The sequence below is a fragment of the Cyprinodon variegatus genome, unplaced genomic scaffold (assembly GCF_000732505.1).
Source record: "Cyprinodon variegatus isolate N-32 unplaced genomic scaffold, C_variegatus-1.0 Scaffold431, whole genome shotgun sequence".
Taxonomy (NCBI): domain Eukaryota; kingdom Metazoa; phylum Chordata; class Actinopteri; order Cyprinodontiformes; family Cyprinodontidae; genus Cyprinodon; species Cyprinodon variegatus.
In genome coordinates, this window is record NW_015150884.1 from 431,799 (window position 1) to 453,728 (window position 21,930).

A 21,930-nucleotide genomic window follows, 5' to 3' on the forward strand; every position below is an offset into this window, starting at 1 on the left:
TCTGGCTTCTAGAGATGTCAGCACAGATCTGTTAATAGGTTGAAGGGTGCATCACCACCTGTTTTCTACATATGCAAAAATTTAACTTTATGCAACAGAAAGCTGAAAACAGTGCTATGTTAATCAGTAAGAGGCCACGGTCTGCCAGTGTGTTTGCGCTCTCTCATGTAGAGGTGAGGTGGGATTTAAACCCATTCAGACAGGACAACACTGGCTCTGGGCAAAGGCACAGGCTCACAGTAGCTGCAGCCTGAGAGGCTCATTGTTATTCTGCACACAGTTGTGGTCACAGACGGGGCCAGGCAGGCAGGAATCCAGACATGCACGCACACACACACCAACACATGCACAGCGGGGGGGTGTCAGGACACCTTACAAATGCTAAATTCCACACAAGATTAAGAAACACAAAAGCAGGTCGAATTTGCATGAACACAATCGCACAAGCTGCAGCACACACATTCCCTCAGTCCCAGAGAAACATCTGCCCACAGCAGACTCCCCCAACGCACGCCGGCGTATAACAAACCTAAACCATCTCAAGAGTCTCAGTGTTAGTGGTGTTTATGTCTGTTTTATGAGTGCTGTTAACACTAACATGTCTGCAGAGGAACAATCCCCAGTTTGCTGTCTAACTCTGCATGCCTTAAACCTGACTTTGACAGTTGCTGAAATGGGAAAAGTTCAAGACACACAGACACAGCTCTTCACCAGCGGCCTTGAACTCAGATAATAAGCATGAGTATGACAGCCATTAAAGTATTGCATGTTCCCCATTGCTTCTGATACTTTAATGTGTGAAAGTAATGCATTTATTGATATCTAGATGTCTTACAACTGTTAGAGAGCAAACTTAATCAGGTTAAATAGTGGATGGTTTTACTGTAGCTGACCTCTGTTAAAGCTCTTGGGTGCACCTTTACTTATGATTTTTCACGATGTGGAAACAAGTAAAGTTGTTTTTAAAAGACAAGAAGGAACAAGTTTGATTTCTAAGTGGATTCTCTAATCCTCACACTTAGAAAGCAGCTGTAAGACTTTATAACCATCACTGTTCTCAACAAACTCAATAAGTTGTTATATTGATGCTGATTCATTTTTTGCACATCTCAGGTGTTACTGCTACTTTTTTACATATCCATTACTTTCAAAATGTGCTATTATTGATTTTCTTTTTTTTTTACTCTCCAGATACTGAGTATTCATATTGTAAAAACAGTGTACAGTACAATACTATATTTGTTTTATTTTCTTATCTAGTATTTTTATACACTTTACAGGTGCACATCGTGTGGCAACTTTTACTGTAACCTTTTTGCTGCTGTAACAATAAAGGGATTTTCTATTCTATTCTATTCTACTCTAAAATGATGCATACAGACTTGTTGACTGTTTTTACTGCAAAATCAGATCACTTGCATTATAAAATAAAATGAGACTATGGTTTTTAAGCTGGCGTTATATATATAGTTATAGTTATTATGCACTGGGTTGGAAATAGGGTTGTGTGGTTCTTGGCCAATTGATCAATATGAAGTCTAGGATTACTGGCCGTGGAAGTCCATCAAAGATGTTCAATATAATTATTGTTTTAATGGGAAACACAGGAAATGCCAAATGAATGCATCCAAGCTGGCATTTATTTTACAGATTGAGGCGGTGATTTAAATTGAAAAATAATCTTCTATTTAATATGAATGTAAAGAAAATGTTTTTGGTTTGAATAACTTTTGTTCTTTTTGACTGGGATGCCTCAAATGAGCAGAGCTGGTTTCAGTGCTGACCAGGGGCTAGTTTGTTTTCATGCGTGGGTTTATCTCAGTAACCTAGCTTCCTCCTACTGTCCTCTCTAAATTGCCCTCAGGTAAGAGTTTGTGAGCATTGTTTTTGATCCTGGTCGTATCTGTTCATCCATTTGATAGCCTGTTGATCATCAATCCAAGTACTTTACCCTCTATAGACAAATAGCATAAAAAAAGATGGATGTTCTTAACCAAGACTGTCCTAAATATCCCGAGTAAATGGACAAACCTGTCAGTCTAAACACAATGTAGAAATTTTCATTTTCTTATTGAAATTTATACAAATCTGCCATAATGTATTTGCCTTTTTTCTCCCTTATTCCATTGATAATACTAAAACTTTTAACTGTGCACCAACATCCTTAATAGAATAATGCTGCAGATTACCCCATAAATGTATTCAAATATAAAATGTCGCATTCTTTTATGTATTACTTTATTCCCAGAACACCCACTAGTAAGAATCTACCCAATCCAAACAGCCCAAGCAAGTGTTTGGTAATGCAGACGACCCTAAACAAGCAATTTGCATATGCCCACACACACACAGCCTGGTATGCAGCCTGGTGCTCTTCAGGCAGACCTGGCACCGTGCCGGAGCTGAAACGTCGACATTCATCAGCAGCACAAAGAAGGGAACATGGACGAAAGACAGAAAGAAGGAAACAAAGCAAGAAAAGGCTCACGAATAAAAGAGAAAACAAGCAAACGGGAAGGAAGTTGCTGCAGCGGATGTTAGGAGCAGGACAACAACAACGAGGCTGAAGTGTAAATCTGAGAAAGCATACCTCTTCTTTGGCTCATGCTACTGTGGAGGAGCAGGGAGGATGTTCCTCTGGAGTGCTACAGGGTGCACCTGTCTGTCTCCCAGGGTCTGTGTGCATCCACCTCATCTGTCCTCATGGTTTTCACACATATTTGCTCGCTTCAGAAGCTTCTCTACAAATTGGGCTCAATGCTGAGCCTCTCCTCTAACTATTGCTGCAGAGCTGTTGCCTTTTTGCTGGTCTGTCAGAAATGGTAACAGTCTGCTACCTTCTGTCTACCAAGTGTCCCATGCCAGACATGACACACAATGAAGCACAGATGGACATATTTATATAAAAGCTTAAGAACAAAACAGAAAACTCTGAAGTTTAGTAGCTTACGTTGAGGATAAGAACAGCAGAAGATACCCTTTTCTTTGTAAGCACGGGAGATGCCAGGCTGTGCCGGGTGTCCTTGCATCCCTCTGTCAAAGGGTTGGGTGACAGCCAAGTCGGGGCATCCCTCACAGACGACTTCCCCTGTTGAGTCCTAGCATCCTTTGGCTTCTTCTAACAGCAATCCAGCATGGAAAGAAAGAAAAAAAAACACCAGACAGAGGCTGGATCTTTGCCATGTCTTCATGTAGAGAGTTAATGAAGCATGAAACGGTTGGGTAGAAATCAGCAGACGGAGGGCATAACAGCCCAAGCCAGCACAGACAGAGGCATTAACCAGCAGGGCTTTTATTTTGGTGCAACAAAATATCCCATCTAGAAAGCCACATATCTTGCATTGTCTGATCATGTTTATCAATGCTAAAGTGTTGCTTTGGTGTGTTTATGTGATGTGAAAATTTCAGAAAAATAAAAATACAAACAAAAAAGGTGAGTATTTGCTAAGTTCAAAAACTGTTGCAGCTGCTGTTTTGAGGCCATAGGGGTGTTTCCAGAAAGTTTCCAAAGGTGGGGCCTGATGGGGGCAAAAGATAAACCAGTCCACACAGGCTGAACAAAACAATGTCATCATTTTCTGTAGGCTGTTTTGTACATGCACATCACAACGAGTAGGAATATCATTGGGAAGTTATTTCATTTAGAAAACCAAGTTCAGAAGGTGAAAGGCAAACCCATTGCACAGATGACCATACACTGCAAAAATGTAAATCTAAATAAGTATTTTTTTCTTAAAATAAGTGCATTTCGTTTTGAATTGAGGGGGTAAGTGAGACACTTTGAGAATGGAACAAGACAATTAACATTTAAACTAAGAAAGAACAATTGCGTTGTCTAATTTCAAGAGCATATGATCTAATTATCTTATTTTAAGAGTAAAAATACTCATTCCATTGGCAAATCTTTTTTTTTAACCTAATCAAAGTAAGGGTAAATACACTTAATTTAAGTTTTTTCTTTTACTTATTTGTAGATTGTTTTTGCAATGTATTCAGCATCTTTATTATTGGTAATAATTTTAATGGTTTAGATCTTGCAGCTAATGAACATCCCAAATTAAGTTATTATTATTTTCTTTTTAGAAAATCTGAATAAAACATAAACACAACTTTATTACCCAAATAAATAACCTTATTGACATCCTTCACAAGAAAGGTGAGCTACAGAAAGTCACTGCTGAGGAAGATGGATTTGAAAAATGAAGCCAAAGGATAAAAAGAAAAGAAGAGAGATGGGAGAGAGATGCACAAAAAACCTTGACTGTGGCTGGAAGCCATTAAATATGGATGGTACCATCATTTTACGCAATAACTTTATATTTAAAGTGACAAATATCTAATACAATCAAATACCTTTCAGACCTTCATTTGTCGTTCTGTGAACACATAGCCAGTAGGGTGTGTGTTAGGGCAACAAATGAAAGTGGGAATTGAGTCAAATAATGGTTGGTTAACTGTGCAGACATATGTTAATAATCCATAACTTCCCTTCAACAGACAAGAGTTTGACAAAACACAAAAGTCTTTAGTCCAAGTCAATAATTTTTCAATAAAAAACTATTGACTATAGTGAAACGCAACTAAAATGAGCTGCTCTGTAGACAAAGAAATGAAAATGGTTAAAACCATCTACCTTCTCCCACTTATTCCGTCAGGGTCGCTGCTGGGCCGGTATCTATCTCTGGCAGTCTATGGGTACATCCTGGACACATCAGCAGTCTGTCTCAGGGCAACACAGAGACACATGAACACATACAATCATGCACTTTCACACTCACACCAAATGACAGGTTAGAGATGCCAATAACCACCAGAAATACCCCGGGCCGGGAATCAAACCTTGTAGAAACCTTTTGCTGCAAGGCAACGATGCTACAAACTGCTGCACCGTGCAGCCTGGTTAATTTAACAATTCACATGCATCTGTATCTGATCTTTTAATGACAGCAATGACATCACAGTTTGGCATGTTTGTTACATTTAAGAAACAAAGTTTGTCTGGAAGAATTAGAAATGAGGTCACATTAGCTTTTAACAAGTTTTGAGTCTAACCACTAGGCTCCCTATGAATCAATACCTGATTCAGATACCTGATTCTTGACCCTCTAAGGTGAGAACAACTTAACTTCTTTAGCTTGGTTGTCTCATGAAACAATGGAACTAGTAGCTAAAAGACATGAGGCGACACGATTTAAAAGGACTCTTGTAATATTTTGGCATTAAAATGCAATGAGCATGTCAGAAAACGCAAATCATAAATTACCATTCAAACTATTCAATTCAGTTTATTTATATAGCGCCAATTCACAACACACTTCATCTCAAGGCACTTTACAGTTCACCAGATCATACAGTCAAATTCATTCAAGTTGATTGCATCTTCTCATTGACTCAAATGCAATCCCTCACACTAAGCATACTTGTAGCGACAGTGGAGAGGAAAAACTCCCTTTCAAGAAGAAGAAGAAAAGTCCAGCGGAGCCAGGCTCAGTGTGAGCGGCCATCTGCCGATGCCGACTGGGGTTCAAGGAGACAGAAGCAGAGATACAAAAAACAACTGTAAAAGGCGGCCCCGTACATGTATTAAACATTCAGAACAACTCTTGTTTTTGATAAATGGAGCTATTGGATCATTCTTTTATGAAGAAGGGGAGCGTTCCAAAATGTGGAAATATATCGATTTTAAGCCCCCTAATAAGGTAATTTTCATTCAAAGTGTTTATTAGAGAGCATAAAACCTATACTATCCAGTAGTATAATATTCATGATATTGTGTTTTGCAAGAGCTTATCACTAATGCCAAATACATAACAGGTAAGATGAATAACGTAATAACAGGTTGTCATCTTGGTTTTAAGAGTGCTCTAGTGAAGGTGCAGCAATACTCATCTGCTCCTCCTCGGAGCGGGGATCAGTCCGCCTTGAAAAGTCATCTGCTGAACTCTTGCCACTGTTTCTGATGTTGAGTGTGTCGCAGTAGCCATTTTCAATCATTGTAGTGATGTGTTTTAGGTATTTCAACATTTGTTAATGCAATACGTGACGTTTGGGTTTAATTAACACCACTGAGCCTCCCATGTTTCAGAGAGCAGCAGCCACTGGTATATAAAAACACTTGAATTTGTTGTAGGCCTATTTGTGTTTTAGTACCTCATTAAAGAGATTAAAGAGTAATTTAACCATGAAACTTTGATGATTTATAAACAAAGTGAAAAAATCCTGGTTTGTCATTCATGTGTTTTTGGACATTGTGCTTAGTGTAATAAAGAGGCTGCTTATGTAACTTCAGGTGTTTCTATTTTAACAATACAGAAGGACTTTTTTGTTTCTTTACTTATTGAGACAATTTCACAGTGAACAGAGCAGGCTGCTGTGATAAGGTACTGTTTGGTGGTATAGATTTGGATAGTTTTTGTGTTCTGTCAATGCTTCAGTGAACCCTCTTGCTCAGGGCAGAGGATCGTGAGGAAAACCTCCTCACTGTCTGTCCACTGTCAGTCAAAGATCCTTTATTATGATTACCAATCAGCATCAAGCAGCCAGCTTAATGACCCACACCTGCTCCATAGACCCCCTAAGAGGCTGAGCCTCACAGGAATCAACGTATTTTGGCGTGTTATCCAATCAGGGCTCTGCTTTCTCTAAGCTTACCTCAATAGACAGAGGTTCAAACCTCAGCAGTGATTAGACCGACATTTCAGACTGACAGATAGCTTCTTGCTGCTCCAGAGTGGAGGGAAGTTCACTTCAGGGGAAGAAAAAATAAGCTGATTAATCTGCAACATACTCATATTTCTCATATTTAATGCAGTATAATGAATACATTTAGTATATTTGAAAATGCATATTTTACCTATCAATTAATGGATTTACAGGGGTTTAGTCTCCCTAGTGTTCAGTGATGAATTGCTACTGTTATATAGAAAAGAGAAGCACCACATTCACACATTCCCAGGATTTCCTTTGATGCAGCAATGACTACTGCCAGTAGATGTCCCCAAAGGGGACTGAATGAAGCTTCAGGTAATAAACCACTTTGAGACAAAGGATCAAAATGATTAAATGAAGGCAAATAATTGATACTGAACTTCCTAATACTTTTCTATGTGCTAATTACATTGCTGAGGAGCTTCAGCAACAGCACAGATTTATAGTCCCCACACTACAGAGATATTGGAATCTAAATGTTTCTCTGACTGTGACTGGCTGGATGTGCTCTCTTCATCCTCTGACATGGGAGTTGGCTTAGAGCTCGTCTGGCTAGCTCTGTTTCTCCTGGACGGTGCCGCCTTTTACAGTTGATTTTTGTATCTCTGCTTCCGTCTCCTTGAACCCCAGTTGGCCTCGGCAGATGGCCGCTCACACTGAGCCTGGTTCGGCTGGAGGTTTCTTCCTGTTAAAAGGGAGTTTTTCCTCTCCACTGTTGCTACAAGCATCCTCCATAAAAGACATTTCCTCCCAGCGCTGCGTGTCCCGCGCCCGTAACATCATAAATGATCCCTCACATCCCCACCATGGACTTTTCTCCCTGCATCTTTCTGGAAAGAGGCTTTGAAGCATCCGATGCAGGTCCAGCAGATTCCAGAACAGCTTCTTCCCCACTGCCATTAGACTGCTGAATGTTGTGTAAAAAAAACCAAACAAATCCCCCCCAAAAAACTGAAGAACTGTAACTATACAGTCATATGTTTACAGTATTTTTTTTTTATGACAATGTTTTTTATGACTGCTGCTTAACTTATCAAGGCTGCACTTTAAAAAATGAAATAGTCTAGAGAGCTGTACTTAAAAAAATACACAAAGTGTACAAAAGGAAAAAATGAAATCTGTCTAAGTCTGTGTAAGTCTTATATTAAACTCCATTTACAATCCTATGAGCACAGAGCAGTCGGCTTGTTTGGACTCATAATGAATGTCATCAGGTTGAAACCAATCAGGTGGGTAAGGATGTGACTACAGGTGACAGGCTGTTTCTTGTGGTTTTGTAGTCCATGGAACATGTCAAGCTGCTGCAGAAATTCTCCAGGGAACAATTTCTGCCAGTTTAGCTTAAATAAGGTGTGCTATCTTATATTTATAATTAATCTATTATTTATTATTCAATTATCTATAATTTTGGCACTGAAAGTGGCGCATCGTAAAGAACTGAAAACAAAAATGTTTGGGTTTTGTTACAATTAAAAATTAGATGTTCAGTTCAGTTTATTCCTCTTGCTCAAATAGACGACATTTGTAGACAGTTCATTTAAATCTAGAGCTTATGATTTGGTTGGAAGGATAAATGTCATTTTAAGTTTTGAAATGAATCTCTTTATATTAGGCGGAAGAGGAAATTTAAGAGATTTGGTTCTCAATGCACGGATTTTATTTTTGGAGGAAAATCTTTTAACTGGATTATGATATATTTGTTAAGCTTTTTCTCAAAAATCTGTTTTTTTTGCATTTTTTGTCTGTTAGATTAATTCCTTCAATCAGTGCAATTTTAAGTTTCGGAACTGGAAAATTACTAAAGCAACCTTGCACTAAATTCATATTTTTTTTGGCATATTGTTTACAATTTGTCCATATTTCAGGGATGGGAATTTAGCAAACGGATCAATTTCTATGCAAGATGACTCTGTTCTTCATGTGAGGTAAAGTTATATTATTTACCCAAAAAGTAAAGTTTTCTATGGAATTCTTAGATTTTAATTAAATTTAAATAAATTAATAAATTTCCTTTATAAGTTTAGAAGAAAGAGCTTAAGATTTTGGAGGATAAACAAGCCTGGATAACGATTCCGGTTTAGTCAATGGAGTCCTACCAAAATGAGTAATATCCCTTTGTAACCAATTATCTAAAATAGTTTGAACTACGGTCTAGTCTGGAATGTTATATAAGCTTGTCTCTGGACCACCACGAATTTTCATTATCTCACATTTGTCAATATTAAGACCTGAAGCCTCAGAGAATAATTTAATCACCTTCAAAGTAATTGGAATTTGATCCTTTTTCTTTAGACATGTTTTGTCGTCTGCTCACTGACTGATTAAAATAGATTTTTCATTAATACATATTCCGAATAATATATTCAAAAGATTTTAGATGAATAGAAAGAAATACATTGACTATAATAAACAAAAGAGAAACTACAGCCTTGTCTGATGCCACAATTGATATCAAATCCAGGTCCAGGTTCCTCCTGGGAGTGAGACAGAGCTATTAATGTTTTTTAAAAAGCTTTAAAAGTTTTCTCTGAAGCCAAAATGCTTTAAAGTTTCAAATATAAATTTATGCTTGATGGAAAAAGGGAATAAGACAAGTTCATCACCTGCAACAAGTAGTGATAATCAATAATATCTAGACCCAAATAAATGTTATGTATGGATTGTCCTTTCAGGAATCCTGATTGTGTAAAGCTAATAATCTTTGAAAATCCTTATTTTAATCTACATTCCAAGACAGTTGTTAGAATTTTATAATCTGTATTTAGAAGAGTGACTGGTTTTACATCTTTTAGTTTGCGTTTGTCTTTACTAGGATAAGGAATTAATTTGATTATACTACATTTCATTGTTGTCATGAGTTCATTGGAAACTATACATTCACTATAAAATGTAGCAATTCAAGATCTTCTCAAAAAGTTTAATTATTGCAGGTTAATCCATCCAGACCAGGAAAACAGAGGATTTTTTTTTTTTATTGCGACATCAAATTCTGCAATATTTAAATTATCTTCACACAAATATTTAAAGGAACCTTCTATCGCTGAGATTAGATGTGCAATTTTGCTCATTGTGACAGGATTTATACACATTGCTGTAGAATAGACTTTGTTATACGGGATCACTACATTCTTTGCAGTTTATTAATAGTGAATTTTGATGTTGTCTTTTCTAATCTAGAAAGATAAGGATACATTTTTTCCATCTTCTATTTGGCTCTAGGTTGTATGTATTCACCTTTGCGTTACCAGCTAGGGGAACTCAGTATTTTGCTTCAGAAAGGTACAAAGTTAATATTATTGCTTTTGGCAAAACTGAATCCTTGTGATTCTTTAATAAAATGGACGGTCAGAAGAATAGTGACTTTCAAAACTTTAAAACTTCCAAATTCCGATTAAAAACATGTCTGGTAGATAAAAATGATATTCCTCATTGTGAGCTAATGTGTAACATTTTACATATAGGACTAAAATATTAAAACAGAGCTCGTCATCCAGTGGTTATTTAATGCATCTTGAATATAATTATAACAAAGAACCGTTTCTAAGATTCAAGAGTATTGAAGATTTCTCATTTTTTGCTTCCAGAGGATCCATTTAAAATCTAATCCTGTTTCTTCTGTCTGAGTCATCTGCAGAATGTACCTGGTTATATTCAGGAAGCAATAGCTTGTAAACATGATTAAAACAGGTCCCTCTTCCCTCAGTCTGTCGTTCATTCAGGCCTGTTCACAAAACATAACTACAGAGCAAGTAGAGGGTCAATTGTTCTCTATGTTCACCAGACTTTTTAAGAGTTTCAACCAAACAACATAGTGGATGCATAATTTACCCGTTAGATGGGTGAAAGTAGAAACTTTGAAAGGCGATAATAAATCTCAACATTTATTCTTAACAAATGCTTTGTTTTCTGGGTTTTAGGATTGATGCCATTATTTTGGTTGGTCAAGTGTGCCATAGCTTGTTGTTTCTTGTTCATTTTTTCTTCAAACCACACAAAATGTTTTGCTTTTTACCTTTTTGCTGAGTCACGATTCCAACAAGGCCAAAGAAAAAAAACAAAAAAACAACAAGAACAGCAACAATGCATGTAAGTTCCCTTTATTTTCTCCATTCATGAAAAGGACCTTACTCTTCTAAATTAATTAAACCAATTAAACAGCAGCCTTAAACATTTACAAAATTAAAAAGAAAAACAAAAACACAGAGGGTGAAAATCATAAATATTCACAGTATCCGTATTAAATTAATCACAGCTCCCCCCTGTTCACTACCAGCCCCCCTGTGTGAGGCAAATTAAATTTCTCACTCGTTTCCTGTCAGAGAGGAAGATCTCACTCTCTTCAGGTGTAACAGTACAGCTTCTCTACAGACATAAGGTAGCTGCTGTTGGGTGTCAGCATGTGCAAATTCAAGTAACTTAGAATTGCTCACAAACATTCTGACATTTCATTTCGCAAGCAGATTTTTTTGTATTTAAAGTGCTTATTTTTGACAATTTGTCTGTGAGCGTTTGGGTCGCTGCATGTCGGATAAGACAGATCTTAAAGTAATACAGAATGTACCCTGGTTATAAAAAAAAATAAAAATAAATAATTGGAATTAATCCAGGCACCTTGTTGGTCGGGAAAGCAAAACATTCAAGTATTCTTTCTCATAGTGAGAAAATGTAAAAGCAGATACTCTTCCCTGCTCTCATCTTTAATGTGTGCACTTTTTTTTCCTTCTCTCTGTTAATCCCTGCTGCTTCGGCGGCTTGCTGATGAACGGACGCTGCTGCTGCTACTGCTGCTGGATCGACGTCGTTCCTCCAATCTTTGGGGGTTTTCCTCCTTCCAGCTCCCGCCTCCTCGGCCACCCACCGCCTCTGGATTTTCTCTCTCCCTGTTGCGATCTAAAGCATTCTTCTCCTTCCCTGGCTTCTCTTTCTGTACCCTGCTCTCATCCCTGCTTTTGCTTTGCATTAATTCCCAGTCGGTAAAGCTTCTGTAAGAGCCTGCAGGAGGCCCATAGGAGTGTGTGCCCCTATCCCTGTGGTGGCTGTAAGCAGGAGGAGAGTGCTGAGCCCCTGAGGGTTGGTCTTTGTAACTGTAGTCTCCTGTAGGATAGTGATAATTGTAGTCAAAGAGAGAGTTTTTGTCTTTGCTCTCAAAGTCCAGGAATTCTTCTCTGTGTCTTTTGGCTGAATGTTGATCAGGCATAAAGGTCGATCTGGAGGATGTTCTGCTGTGAAAATAACTCTGGACACTTTCTCTTGAAAGGTCTTTCCTCTCTCCATCTTTTGAAACTGAGAAATGAGAAGAAGAGTGAGATGAAGACATATTTCTCTTTGACAACAGGACTTCTGGGTCTCTCTTCCTTTCCTCGTCCTTCAGTCTTTGCTTTGAAATCTCCTGCTCTCGTCTTTCCTGCTCTTTTATTCTCCCTTTGTCCCTTTCTTGCTCACTGCCACCAGAGGGCGCCACAGCAGAAAAGCGCCCAGAAGAAGCAGAGTTTTTCCTTTTCTCCTGGCCCCTGCCTTCCACTGTCACTCTGATCCCGTCTCTCCCTCTCTCTGTTGATCTGAGACCCTTCTGTTTATTGTCTCCTACTGACTCAGAGTCTGTCCTTGTCTCTGGTGGCTGTCCTGCTCTCTTTTCGCTTTTATCCGAGTCTTTTTCCTTTTTCTCCCACTTGATGCGAGGTACCTGAGGAGAGGAGATGAAATGTGAAAATTCTGCACAATGTTTGTCCTTTCAGAATCAGTGAAGAAGTCCAAAAAGAAATCCAAAGTAAATATTTTTCTTAAATTTTATAGTGGAAAAATGATTTTTTTTTAAACCTTTTATATTGGTAAAGAAATAAGAAAAAGCAATCAAATGAAAATGTTGACTCTCTTAGAACTGAGTTTGATAAAAATAAGTCTACTCAGAAGATTTAAACCGAATGCAACAGATAAATGGATAGAAAAAAATGATTTTCAGTTGAAAAAGGTATTATTCAATATCAACTGACATAATGCACGCTTTCCTCCAACAGCTGCTCAATAATATATATGCTACAGAGGAAACAGCAATGATTTATCATTGTGTTTTGATGTAAAAACCTTCATTCATCCCTTTTCTCTGATTATTCAGAGATATTTATATTGTGTCAGAGTGACCAAGCTCTGCAGTCAAAACAAAGCAAACAAACAGTCTTCCACATCTTCAACACTGTCCATGTAGAACATCTATAAATGTGGACTAACACCCCAAGCTCTGAGCTTTCCAGAGGACAGAATGAAGAGCAGACATGCCCTGTGTTTGATATTTAATAGTTTAGTTTACACCTTTTAAATTGTTTTTTTTTTTTCTGTGTGTTTTGAAGAACCTGTAGCAGAAAAAATGACTAGCTTTGAGATGTCAGGTCACAGTAAGAACTTCTACACCAAAAATTTTTTCTATGATGCCAATATAATTTATCTAGCATGAATAGGATATATTCAGGTCTGCAAGATCGTTGTTTTAACTGATTGAGACCATCAGGGATATTTTTTTTCACCAAATGGTGGAATACTCTCATAATGATGAAACAACAATTCCGTTTATGTACATATATAAACACATACAAGTGAACACACATAATCCTAAATGAACCAACTCAGGTTGTTAGTCCTGTCCTGATTTGACCTGTAGACTCACCAGTGTAGGCTCATGTTGTGTCACTTCTGCACAGGCATTTGGTTCTTCCTCCAGTAGCTTTCCCCTTGCTGTCCTCTCCTGTCTCCATCCATAAACGCTGGTTAAAGAGGTACAGATAAAATACTATACTGAGATAAAATATTTTGTTTAATAAAATCCAGTCAGAACTACACATTCAGTGACAGCTTTGACAACAAATATATAATCAGTTTTGTTATTTAGTTTAAAAAACATTCTGGATTAGCCACTGCTTGATTGCAGATGTTCTGTGGCACGGATACCAGCTTTGTTAATAAAGAGACATGTATAGGGTGCAGAGACAGCAGAGCTACCAGGCACTCGGAAGTCAACAGAACTAGGCAGAGCTATGTCATTATGAACAATTAATAGGGCAGAGCCAGTATTATGCATAGCTTCAAAACCAGAAAGACATTTTTCTAAAAGGTTTTTATTCTAAGAGAAGTTAAATAAAACCTTCAGAGATTAAAAAGTAAATTAGGAATGGGGAAAGTTGGAATTCTCACGAATACTGTACAGCAGTGTTCCCAACCTTTTTTTATAAAAGCTTACCCCTTTGGGCATTTTGTTTTATCATCAGTAACCTCTCAGTATTGATGACTGTCTAAAAGTGGAACATACAATAACTGATTATAAAACAAAAACTGTTTTACTTGATGTATTAACTTGAGTATTTATTCTTTCCTTTCATGAATAAGTTGTCTGGATGTTAGTAAGGAATCAAAATAAATACAACATTATAAACCTGTATTTATTAAACTGGAGCTTCTCTGAGTGACTCCCTTATAATCACATTTAAACTTGAGGAATTTGGAACAAAACACAGGACAAAAATTATAGCTAGACTGACTTAATTAGTTTTACTTTGTTTTCATCAAAACACCTGAGCAGCTTTGATGATCTCTGATAGCTCAGTGTGAAAAACAGCTGATCCCAGTCTGTTCTCTACATCCAGTCTGTTCCTCTGCTTGTTTTGGATTTGTCACAGATGAAAGTGAACTCAAATATATAAGAAAAAAAATACCTTTTGGTTCATAAAAGCTTGTTTAATGTTTCAATTTGGTCCTCAGAAAGCAAAACAGATCCCAGCTCTAATTTATTTGACTACCTAATAAATAGAATATGTTTATGTACCACTTGCAATGCACTAGTGGACCACTAGGGGTAGGCGTACCCGAGTACACCTATCACTGCTGTACACTACTGCTTACAGACATCCTCCATCCAGTCTGACTGAGCTTTATGTGATAAACTGAAAGGTTTAATGGTTGTTAACACTATGATCACTATCAGTGGAGCAGTCAGCTGATACTATAACACAATGAAGGAGACAGGAAACAAACTCATGCAGTACCTTACAAATGAATTTATACCATTTCTCAAAGGATAAGACAATTTTGCTGACCTGCTGTGTTCTGATGTGTCATTTTGTTCATCAAGAGGTTTTTTTGTTTTGCTTCTCTGTGAGCTTAAACTATCTGCCTCTTCTTTCTGTGCTCCATCTTTGTTTTCTCTGCCAACACTTCCTCTGTCTACTTGTGTGAGGAGCAGTTTGGGACCTCTGCAGCCATCATCTTCTCTCACCGCCTCTTCTTCCTTTCCTGTTGTCTCCTTACTGTCCTCCAGTTCTTTTAGAGCACAGTGCCATAAATCCATGTCCCCCTCCTCTCTCTGGTCCTCTCTATCCTTTCTAGGGATTTCTATCTCCGTGTCAACAGCATTTATATCAGACTCTCTGATCTCTTGGAAGAGAGATGGCCTCTCCAGTAACAAAGGTCCAGAGTTTGGTTCTTCTATTTCATTAACTTCAGTTTTTTTATTTTCTTTCTCCAACTTCTCTTCTGTAAAAGCAGACTCTGCTCCTTCCTCAGTACAGATTCCCAGACTGGAAGAGCCCTCTTCAATCTTGTCGTCCTTCTTTTTCCCATCCAAGTTGATATTGATGCTTATCTTCTTCTGAGAAATCATCTTCACCCCTCCTTCCCAGATGTCTTGTTTAGTCAGAGGTGCTGCTGGGCTCTCTTTCTTAGTGCTTTGGGTTCCTCTGCCAGACGGCTTTAGTGATTCACGTTGAACACTTTTGGGCTTTTCTGCAGATTTAGGTTGGAGGCATTTGCCACTTTTAGTCTTACTAAGAATATCCCTGTCTTTACTATTTCTCTCTTCATCCTGTTTTTTTCTCTTTCTGTCCCGCTCTGATTTTGAGTCGTGAGTCTTGCTGCCTTCAGGGTATGGATGTACTTTGGTGTCTAACCTATCCGTGTCTGTGATGGGTTGAACTTTGTGTTTTTTCTCACTGCTTTTAACTTTTTTTGACCCTCGCTCTCTTTTCAAGTTAGTTTCCTCTTTGCGTTTGTCCTTTACTTTGTCTAAACATTCGTCTGGTTTCAGAAGAGGTTTAACTGATGTGTGCTTTACTTTTGGATCATCCTTGCAGCTGCTTGGTTCAGTGATGCGCCGCCTCTTGTCCTGTCTGAGAACGTTGATGGAACCAGAAGAATCAGGCGAGGGAGATTTCTCAGATTTTTTCTTCTTTGGTTGTTTTTTGAAAGCGCTACAGTCTTCATCCTTCTTCTTTGTTTGTAGATTGTCACCTGTTATGGTTTCTTGTAGATTTACTTTCTCACTGCTTTTTGGTGGAGAATGTGTCAGATTCCTATTCTTCTCATTTCCCTCCTCCAAATGATCCTTAGGTTGAACTTCAATTTCTAATGACATGGAAGGTTGGTCATTGGAAGAATGAGCGGGTGAAGAATGGCAGTCGTGGGCTTTAGAGGAGCAGCTGTCACCTGAGGGATGACGTATTGGGGAATGATGATCATTTGAAGAATGAGATGGAGGGGAACGACTTGAGTCCTCAGATGTAGGAGAGCGGTCTCCCTTCCTGACTGCGTCTCCTTCTTGTTTTAGGTAGTAAGAGTCTTGAGTATATGGTGGTGGAGGAGGAGGAGGGAAAGGCAGCTGGTGAAACTGGCTAATATAGCTACTGATATATTTATTGTACCATTCTTGGTACTCCCTCTTCCACAGAAGGTAGTGCTGCCTCTCCAGCTCCAGGCATCTTCTATCATTCAAAGCCTTAGAACCTAAGGATTTTCTCTTCTCCCTGGATGAGCGCTCCCCTCGTCTCTTTGAGCCATGGCTGCTCAAGGCTGACCTCTTGCTGTGGTGGTGGCTCATCCGGCTGTGGTCTGAGGACGACTTGGATCTACAGTTGGAACTACTTGGAGGTGAAGAAGATGAGGACGGAGTGGGAGAACGAGGCCGTTTGTACCCAAAGGACCTGGAAGGGTTAGAGTGGTTGTGGAAAGCCTTTTGATTGGAGAAAGGAGAGCAATGTCTGGGGAAAAAAAGAACAACCCTGCTGAAGACAATACAGATATTGCTCTTTTAAGAATGGTAGCTGCATGAAAGGCCAATTAAATCATTTCAAACCGTTATGTCTTGCATTATACCTACATAGCAAAAACATAGCTCCTAAAGAATAACATAAGACCAAAGGACACTGATAAAAAAAAAAGCTTTTAACACGTGTTAAGGACTTTTAACATTTAATAAAACAGTTAACAGGTTTCCTGTCTGGGATTGTGCTGCACAACCCAACCATTAAAAAGCATAATTTATGTAAGGGACACTCTTACTATGAAATAAAACTCTAAAGCTAAAAGAAAATAATCAAAATTAAATAAATCTGCTGGTCTGTGCTAAAACAGAAAACACCAACAACTAAAAAGATACAAGCTTTGTTTTAGCAAATCCTCAGAAACCTGTAATCCTTTCCACATGTTGCCAATCACTTTATATGGAGAATGTAAACGAATAAAACCTTCACCACGCAGGGAAAGTAATACCTTGATCTGGAGCGGGATCCAGAGCGACTGGATGATCCAGAGTAGGAGCGGGAAGATTTAGATTTGGAGGACTTTGAAGCAGAGTGAGGAACAGACCGTTTGTGTGGTGACCTGGGTGTTAGAGAACTAAGATTAGATCCAGGAACCCATTTTAATGTCAGTTCATGGGACTGATTCGGTTTTCCAGAGACATTTTTAAATATAACAGAACTAAAAGAAATCACATTTGTTTGCCCTTCTTAAATTTTTTTGTTAGCTTAAAATAGTCAATGCTTCAAAACCATTCAAACAGCTACATAACTCAGCTACAGACTCATAACACACTTTACACATGAGTTTGCAGCATCATTATGAGTCATATTTTCCTTTCCACTATACACCATTAGTCTTAAACTGAATGTAATCTGTACTTTACAGCCTCTGATTCCGATAAGTTAAAAGGTCCTTCCCGTAGCAGTTTAAACACTTTTTTTTCAATGAAAAATACTTTAACCTTTATACTGATACCATCAACTTCATACTTACTACTTTATTTAAAGTCAAAGCTTCCATCTGCACCATTTTCTCAAATATCAGCCTAAATGGGGCATAAATGTTAAAAGGACTGAACCTTTTCTAGTGCTTTAAATTGAGTCCCATTCAAATTCGCTCAGTTGTTCTGATTAATTTCGGCACCTATCCAGGAGAACACAAACTTTCTGTTATCAGAGTTAACAGGCTGACAACATTCACTCAGTTGCAGAGGAGAAAAAAAAGCACACACGTCAGGATATCCCTGGGCATCAAAACTGGGCATTTGTTAAGTCAGTCTAAAAACACTAGCAGGGAGAACAATGCTGCATCTAATAAAGAGGGGGGAAAAACACAATAACATCGGAATTCCATATGTGTCAGGGGTTTATAGAAAACTTAGATTTTTTTTCAAACCAAACAATGAAAATAGGTCAGGCGTTAAAAGGAGGAGAGGGGGATTAAACCCTTCTGAGGGGGTCCAGGGGAATGCGGCCCCAGAAGAACATTTTCTGTCATTTAATTTAAAGGGGCCAGTCTAAAACACTTTGGCTACGTTCACACTTCAAGTCTTGGTGCTCAATTCCGATTTTTTGTCAGATTTTCAAGCATTGTTGGTCACCAGCTGACTAAGACAGCTTGTCTGAAAATAAGTAAGTCAGGCTTAAGAATTGCATCACTAAATGCTTTAGACAGTGCAGCTGCACAACGTGGCTGCTTGGAATAGATGTGAAACATCTGAATGTTTACTTTACCTTTCCTTTTTATTTCTTTGTAACCTGTACCACTCCTCGGAGATCAAAACAGGGATTGAGGGTGTGGGAGAGGAGGAGCAGAGGGACGGGATTGGCGTTCCAGGTGGGATTGGAAGCTTCCAGGCAGGTGTGGTTGGTGGGTATCCAGGGAGGTAACTGGTGAGAGGATGGTGGGTTGGAACAAATGTGTGGAACGGAGGGGAGGGAAAGAGAGGGGAAGGTGTGGCTGGTAATGAAGTGTATGATGAGGAAGAGGTGGAGGTTTTACGCTGCTCTAAGCTAGATTCAGTCAAGCTTCCAGCAGGGTAATTGGAAATGGAGCAGGTACTGGAGGGGAGAGTAAACATGATCAGGCTCAAAGGAAAAAGACGAAATCAGAACCAGGCATGTCCTCAAACACACGGGGCCATACCTGTCCCTGGAGGTTGATGATCCAGAGAGTCTTGTGGCTGAATCTGTGCATAACAAAAAAACAAAGACTCTCACTAGATTTGATAATGCTCTTCTATATAATATTTATCTTATCCAACAACAACTATTGCTAATATACATGAATAAAAAAATACATAACAGAATCTAAAAATAAAACAATTTAGTGACCTACTGACCTAAAGTGGATTGTATTTGATTCATACAGACAGGCTGAAGCTGTTCTGTCCCTCCTGCAGATTTTTTCTGAGCAGACAAAGGAACTTCAGTAGGAACAGAGCTCTTATGGTTGTGCGTTTCACCGACAATGAGTCTCAGCACCTGTGGAATCAGCTCAGGTGGAGCAACAGGAGAACTTTCGCCTGAAACGAGGTCAGACGGAGCGATGGCCTCAGACTTATCTTCAGTCGTTTCTAATTTCTCACTAACAGAAAATAGGAAAAACCCATTAGCCGAACATAAAAACATTTATATTTGCTTTGCAATCATTTATTCTAGTAGCACAATCTTTTAAAGAGGCTTAAAAAGAGTCTATCATTTAATTCATTTCCCTCTCCTCATCTCTCCTTAAACCTTGTGTTTCATGGTAGAAGTCCAACTACAGCCTTATTTACAGAAAAAGGAACAACTGTGCTACAAGAAAGAGCTGCCAGAAATTTATTGCTGTGGCTGGTTTCAGTTTATATGACCAAACGCACAAAATAAAACGCCAAAAAAACCTACCGCAATATTTTATGACAAAAAAGAAAAAAAAGAGCAGTTAAGTGTGCCATTAATCCCGTCCATGAGCTTTCCATGGACTTGGCAGTAAGCTGACATGTAAGTAGGGAATGCAATGTTTCCTTTATAAACAACACAATAAAAATGTACTGGGCGTACCATCTTTTATTGCATATCTATGCTACATACCTGTTGGTTATCATGGCCTGGCTCTGTTCAGTCTGGGATGATGGCTTCTCAGAGGAGGTTTCAAAAGGAGTAGATTCTGGAATTGTAGGAGAGCAATCAATACTTTGTGATGACGGTGGTGATTTTTCCAACTTTGGCTTGTTCTCAGGAGACTCCTGTAAATAAAATATGACAAGAAGAATTAACTGGATGCCAAAACCTTCAGAAAACCAGTGTTTAGTATTTAACAAATGGTTATAGCTTTGCAAATGTGCCAAATACAGAGATAAAGCTTCCTTTCAGAGTACAAAATTTACCTGCTCTGTGCAGGGTGACTGGAGAGGTTTCTTGATCTTGTTCTGTACACTGGACGGGGTTGCAATGGGGACAGGGTTTGGTTTTGATGTTGTATTCTGAGACTGTGATGTGACACACGTATTTATCTGGCCTTTGCTGCAGCTCCTTTCTTTTTTAAAATTGTTAACAGCCTGTGTTGGTTTAAAAAACAAATACAGTCAAACTACTGCAACAGACATGCAGACAGAGTAATAGGATTACACTAAGCTTTTCTTTAATTGTACCTGTCTAAGGAATTTATTGGCTATCAAGGTGTCAGGGGAGACGTCTGATTGGCCACATGTAGGGCATAAATGGTTCTCTGACTCAAGCAAGGATGTTCGGATACCTATGGTAGACAAATGTGTTCAGAGGTAAAGAACAACCACAAAATGACAACATATCAGAAGAACAGGCAAAGCAGTTCTTAAAATGTAAAGGTATCCCAAATAAAGCCATTCACATTCAAAGTATACACGTGTGTAACAAACTCACAATCGTCACAGTAGCTGTTTGCACAACAGGGTATGACCACAGCGTCACAAAGCAGGTCGCGGCATATCAAACATAGCAGTTCATCAGGTAGAGGCTCCTCCTTTTCTTCACATTTAGGTTGCTCTTGTGGAAGGAAAGGAGGCTTCTCCTTCTTACCAACAGCATATGCCTCACTGTGATCAGAAAAGTGAAAATTGCCAGACTTTAAAACAACAAAAAAGAACTTTTAGATTTATAAATAAAAAAATCAGATCAACTCATTGAATTACACGTACGCATCTATGGCAGGAATTGCATAACGGCCGCAACTGGTCAGCATGACTCCTTTGATATTGGGATCGTCCACCTCAACCATGAAGGAACGGGGGATTCCAGTGCTTTTCTTTATCCTTGGAGGAGCTTCAAAATTCTTATCCTGCAGACAAACATTTTCTTTTACATCTATTGGAATGCTTTTTGTCATGGAGATACAGAATGTATACGTATTGGTGTGGTTAGCAAGCATCCAGTTTCCTCAACCCAACGTTAAAAACAAAAACAAAAACAAAACAGCAGCTTAAATACACAGTACAAAGTCAGTGTTTTGCATCTATACCTGTCACTTCCAAATATTTTGTGACAAGACAGCACAGAAAACAAATAATCAATAATGGCTTTCTGACCATTTGCATAATGGCATCACATACAAACATGGCTGGATGTAGCATCCTGGTCAGGACCTGCATTACCAACACATGGCTTCCAACCAGAGTTGCCCAGTCAGTCCTTGTAGTTTCCTACATATTGTTTATGTTATTCTAGCTCAGCAAACCTAATTACAATAAAAGGCTTTTTTTACCCCAGTGCTATGCAGAACTAGGTGCAAGGGGAATTCAGACATTTGCTTCAGCTGTGCTGGAGATCAGATGTATCTAAAACCAGAAGGACGGGATTTGGACAAATACTGTTAATTCAATTTTGTGGTTTTTATTTTAATTCAAAAGAGACTCCACAAAAAGAAAATACTAATGTAGGGGATACTCCCTGTATTATGATGCTGGTTGAAACCAATTTTTTTTATTAAACTAGAGAAGAACTGAAGGTTCACTACAAACCCAACAGATTGGGATCAGCACCCTTCAGACAGTCCTCTGAGGTCCATCCACAAGTGTTTAATTGACCTCAGGAGGGTTGGACATTTAAATCTGGATAGCTACCGCAAAGCCCTCCTAAGCGTGCTCAGATGAGATGTGAGCTTACCGTATTTTCACGACTATAAGGCGCATATAAACGTTTTTTTTTT

At 38.6% G+C, this 21,930-nt stretch overlaps 1 protein-coding gene across 1 annotated transcript in view; it reads right to left on the reverse strand.

Moving 5' to 3' along the window:
• Positions 1 to 10,796: 10,796 nt before the first annotated feature.
• The window catches only part of LOC107093516 (E3 ubiquitin-protein ligase RBBP6-like), an 18,588-nt gene continuing 7,454 nt past the window's right edge, over positions 10,797 to 21,930 (reverse strand). Inside the window, exons 9-21 of the mRNA XM_015388629.1 lie at positions 20,924 to 21,063; positions 20,649 to 20,821; positions 20,399 to 20,502; positions 20,135 to 20,305; positions 19,839 to 19,993; positions 19,251 to 19,353; positions 19,136 to 19,175; positions 18,913 to 18,955; positions 18,501 to 18,827; positions 17,236 to 17,346; positions 14,790 to 16,724; positions 13,367 to 13,463; positions 10,797 to 12,391 (exon numbers count right to left, since the gene is read on the reverse strand). Of these exons, the coding sequence (XP_015244115.1) occupies positions 11,438 to 12,391; positions 13,367 to 13,463; positions 14,790 to 16,724; positions 17,236 to 17,346; positions 18,501 to 18,827; positions 18,913 to 18,955; positions 19,136 to 19,175; positions 19,251 to 19,353; positions 19,839 to 19,993; positions 20,135 to 20,305; positions 20,399 to 20,502; positions 20,649 to 20,821; positions 20,924 to 21,063 (4,353 nt within the window). The 3' untranslated portion in view covers positions 10,797 to 11,437. The remainder of the gene's footprint in view (positions 12,392 to 13,366; positions 13,464 to 14,789; positions 16,725 to 17,235; positions 17,347 to 18,500; positions 18,828 to 18,912; positions 18,956 to 19,135; positions 19,176 to 19,250; positions 19,354 to 19,838; positions 19,994 to 20,134; positions 20,306 to 20,398; positions 20,503 to 20,648; positions 20,822 to 20,923; positions 21,064 to 21,930) is intronic.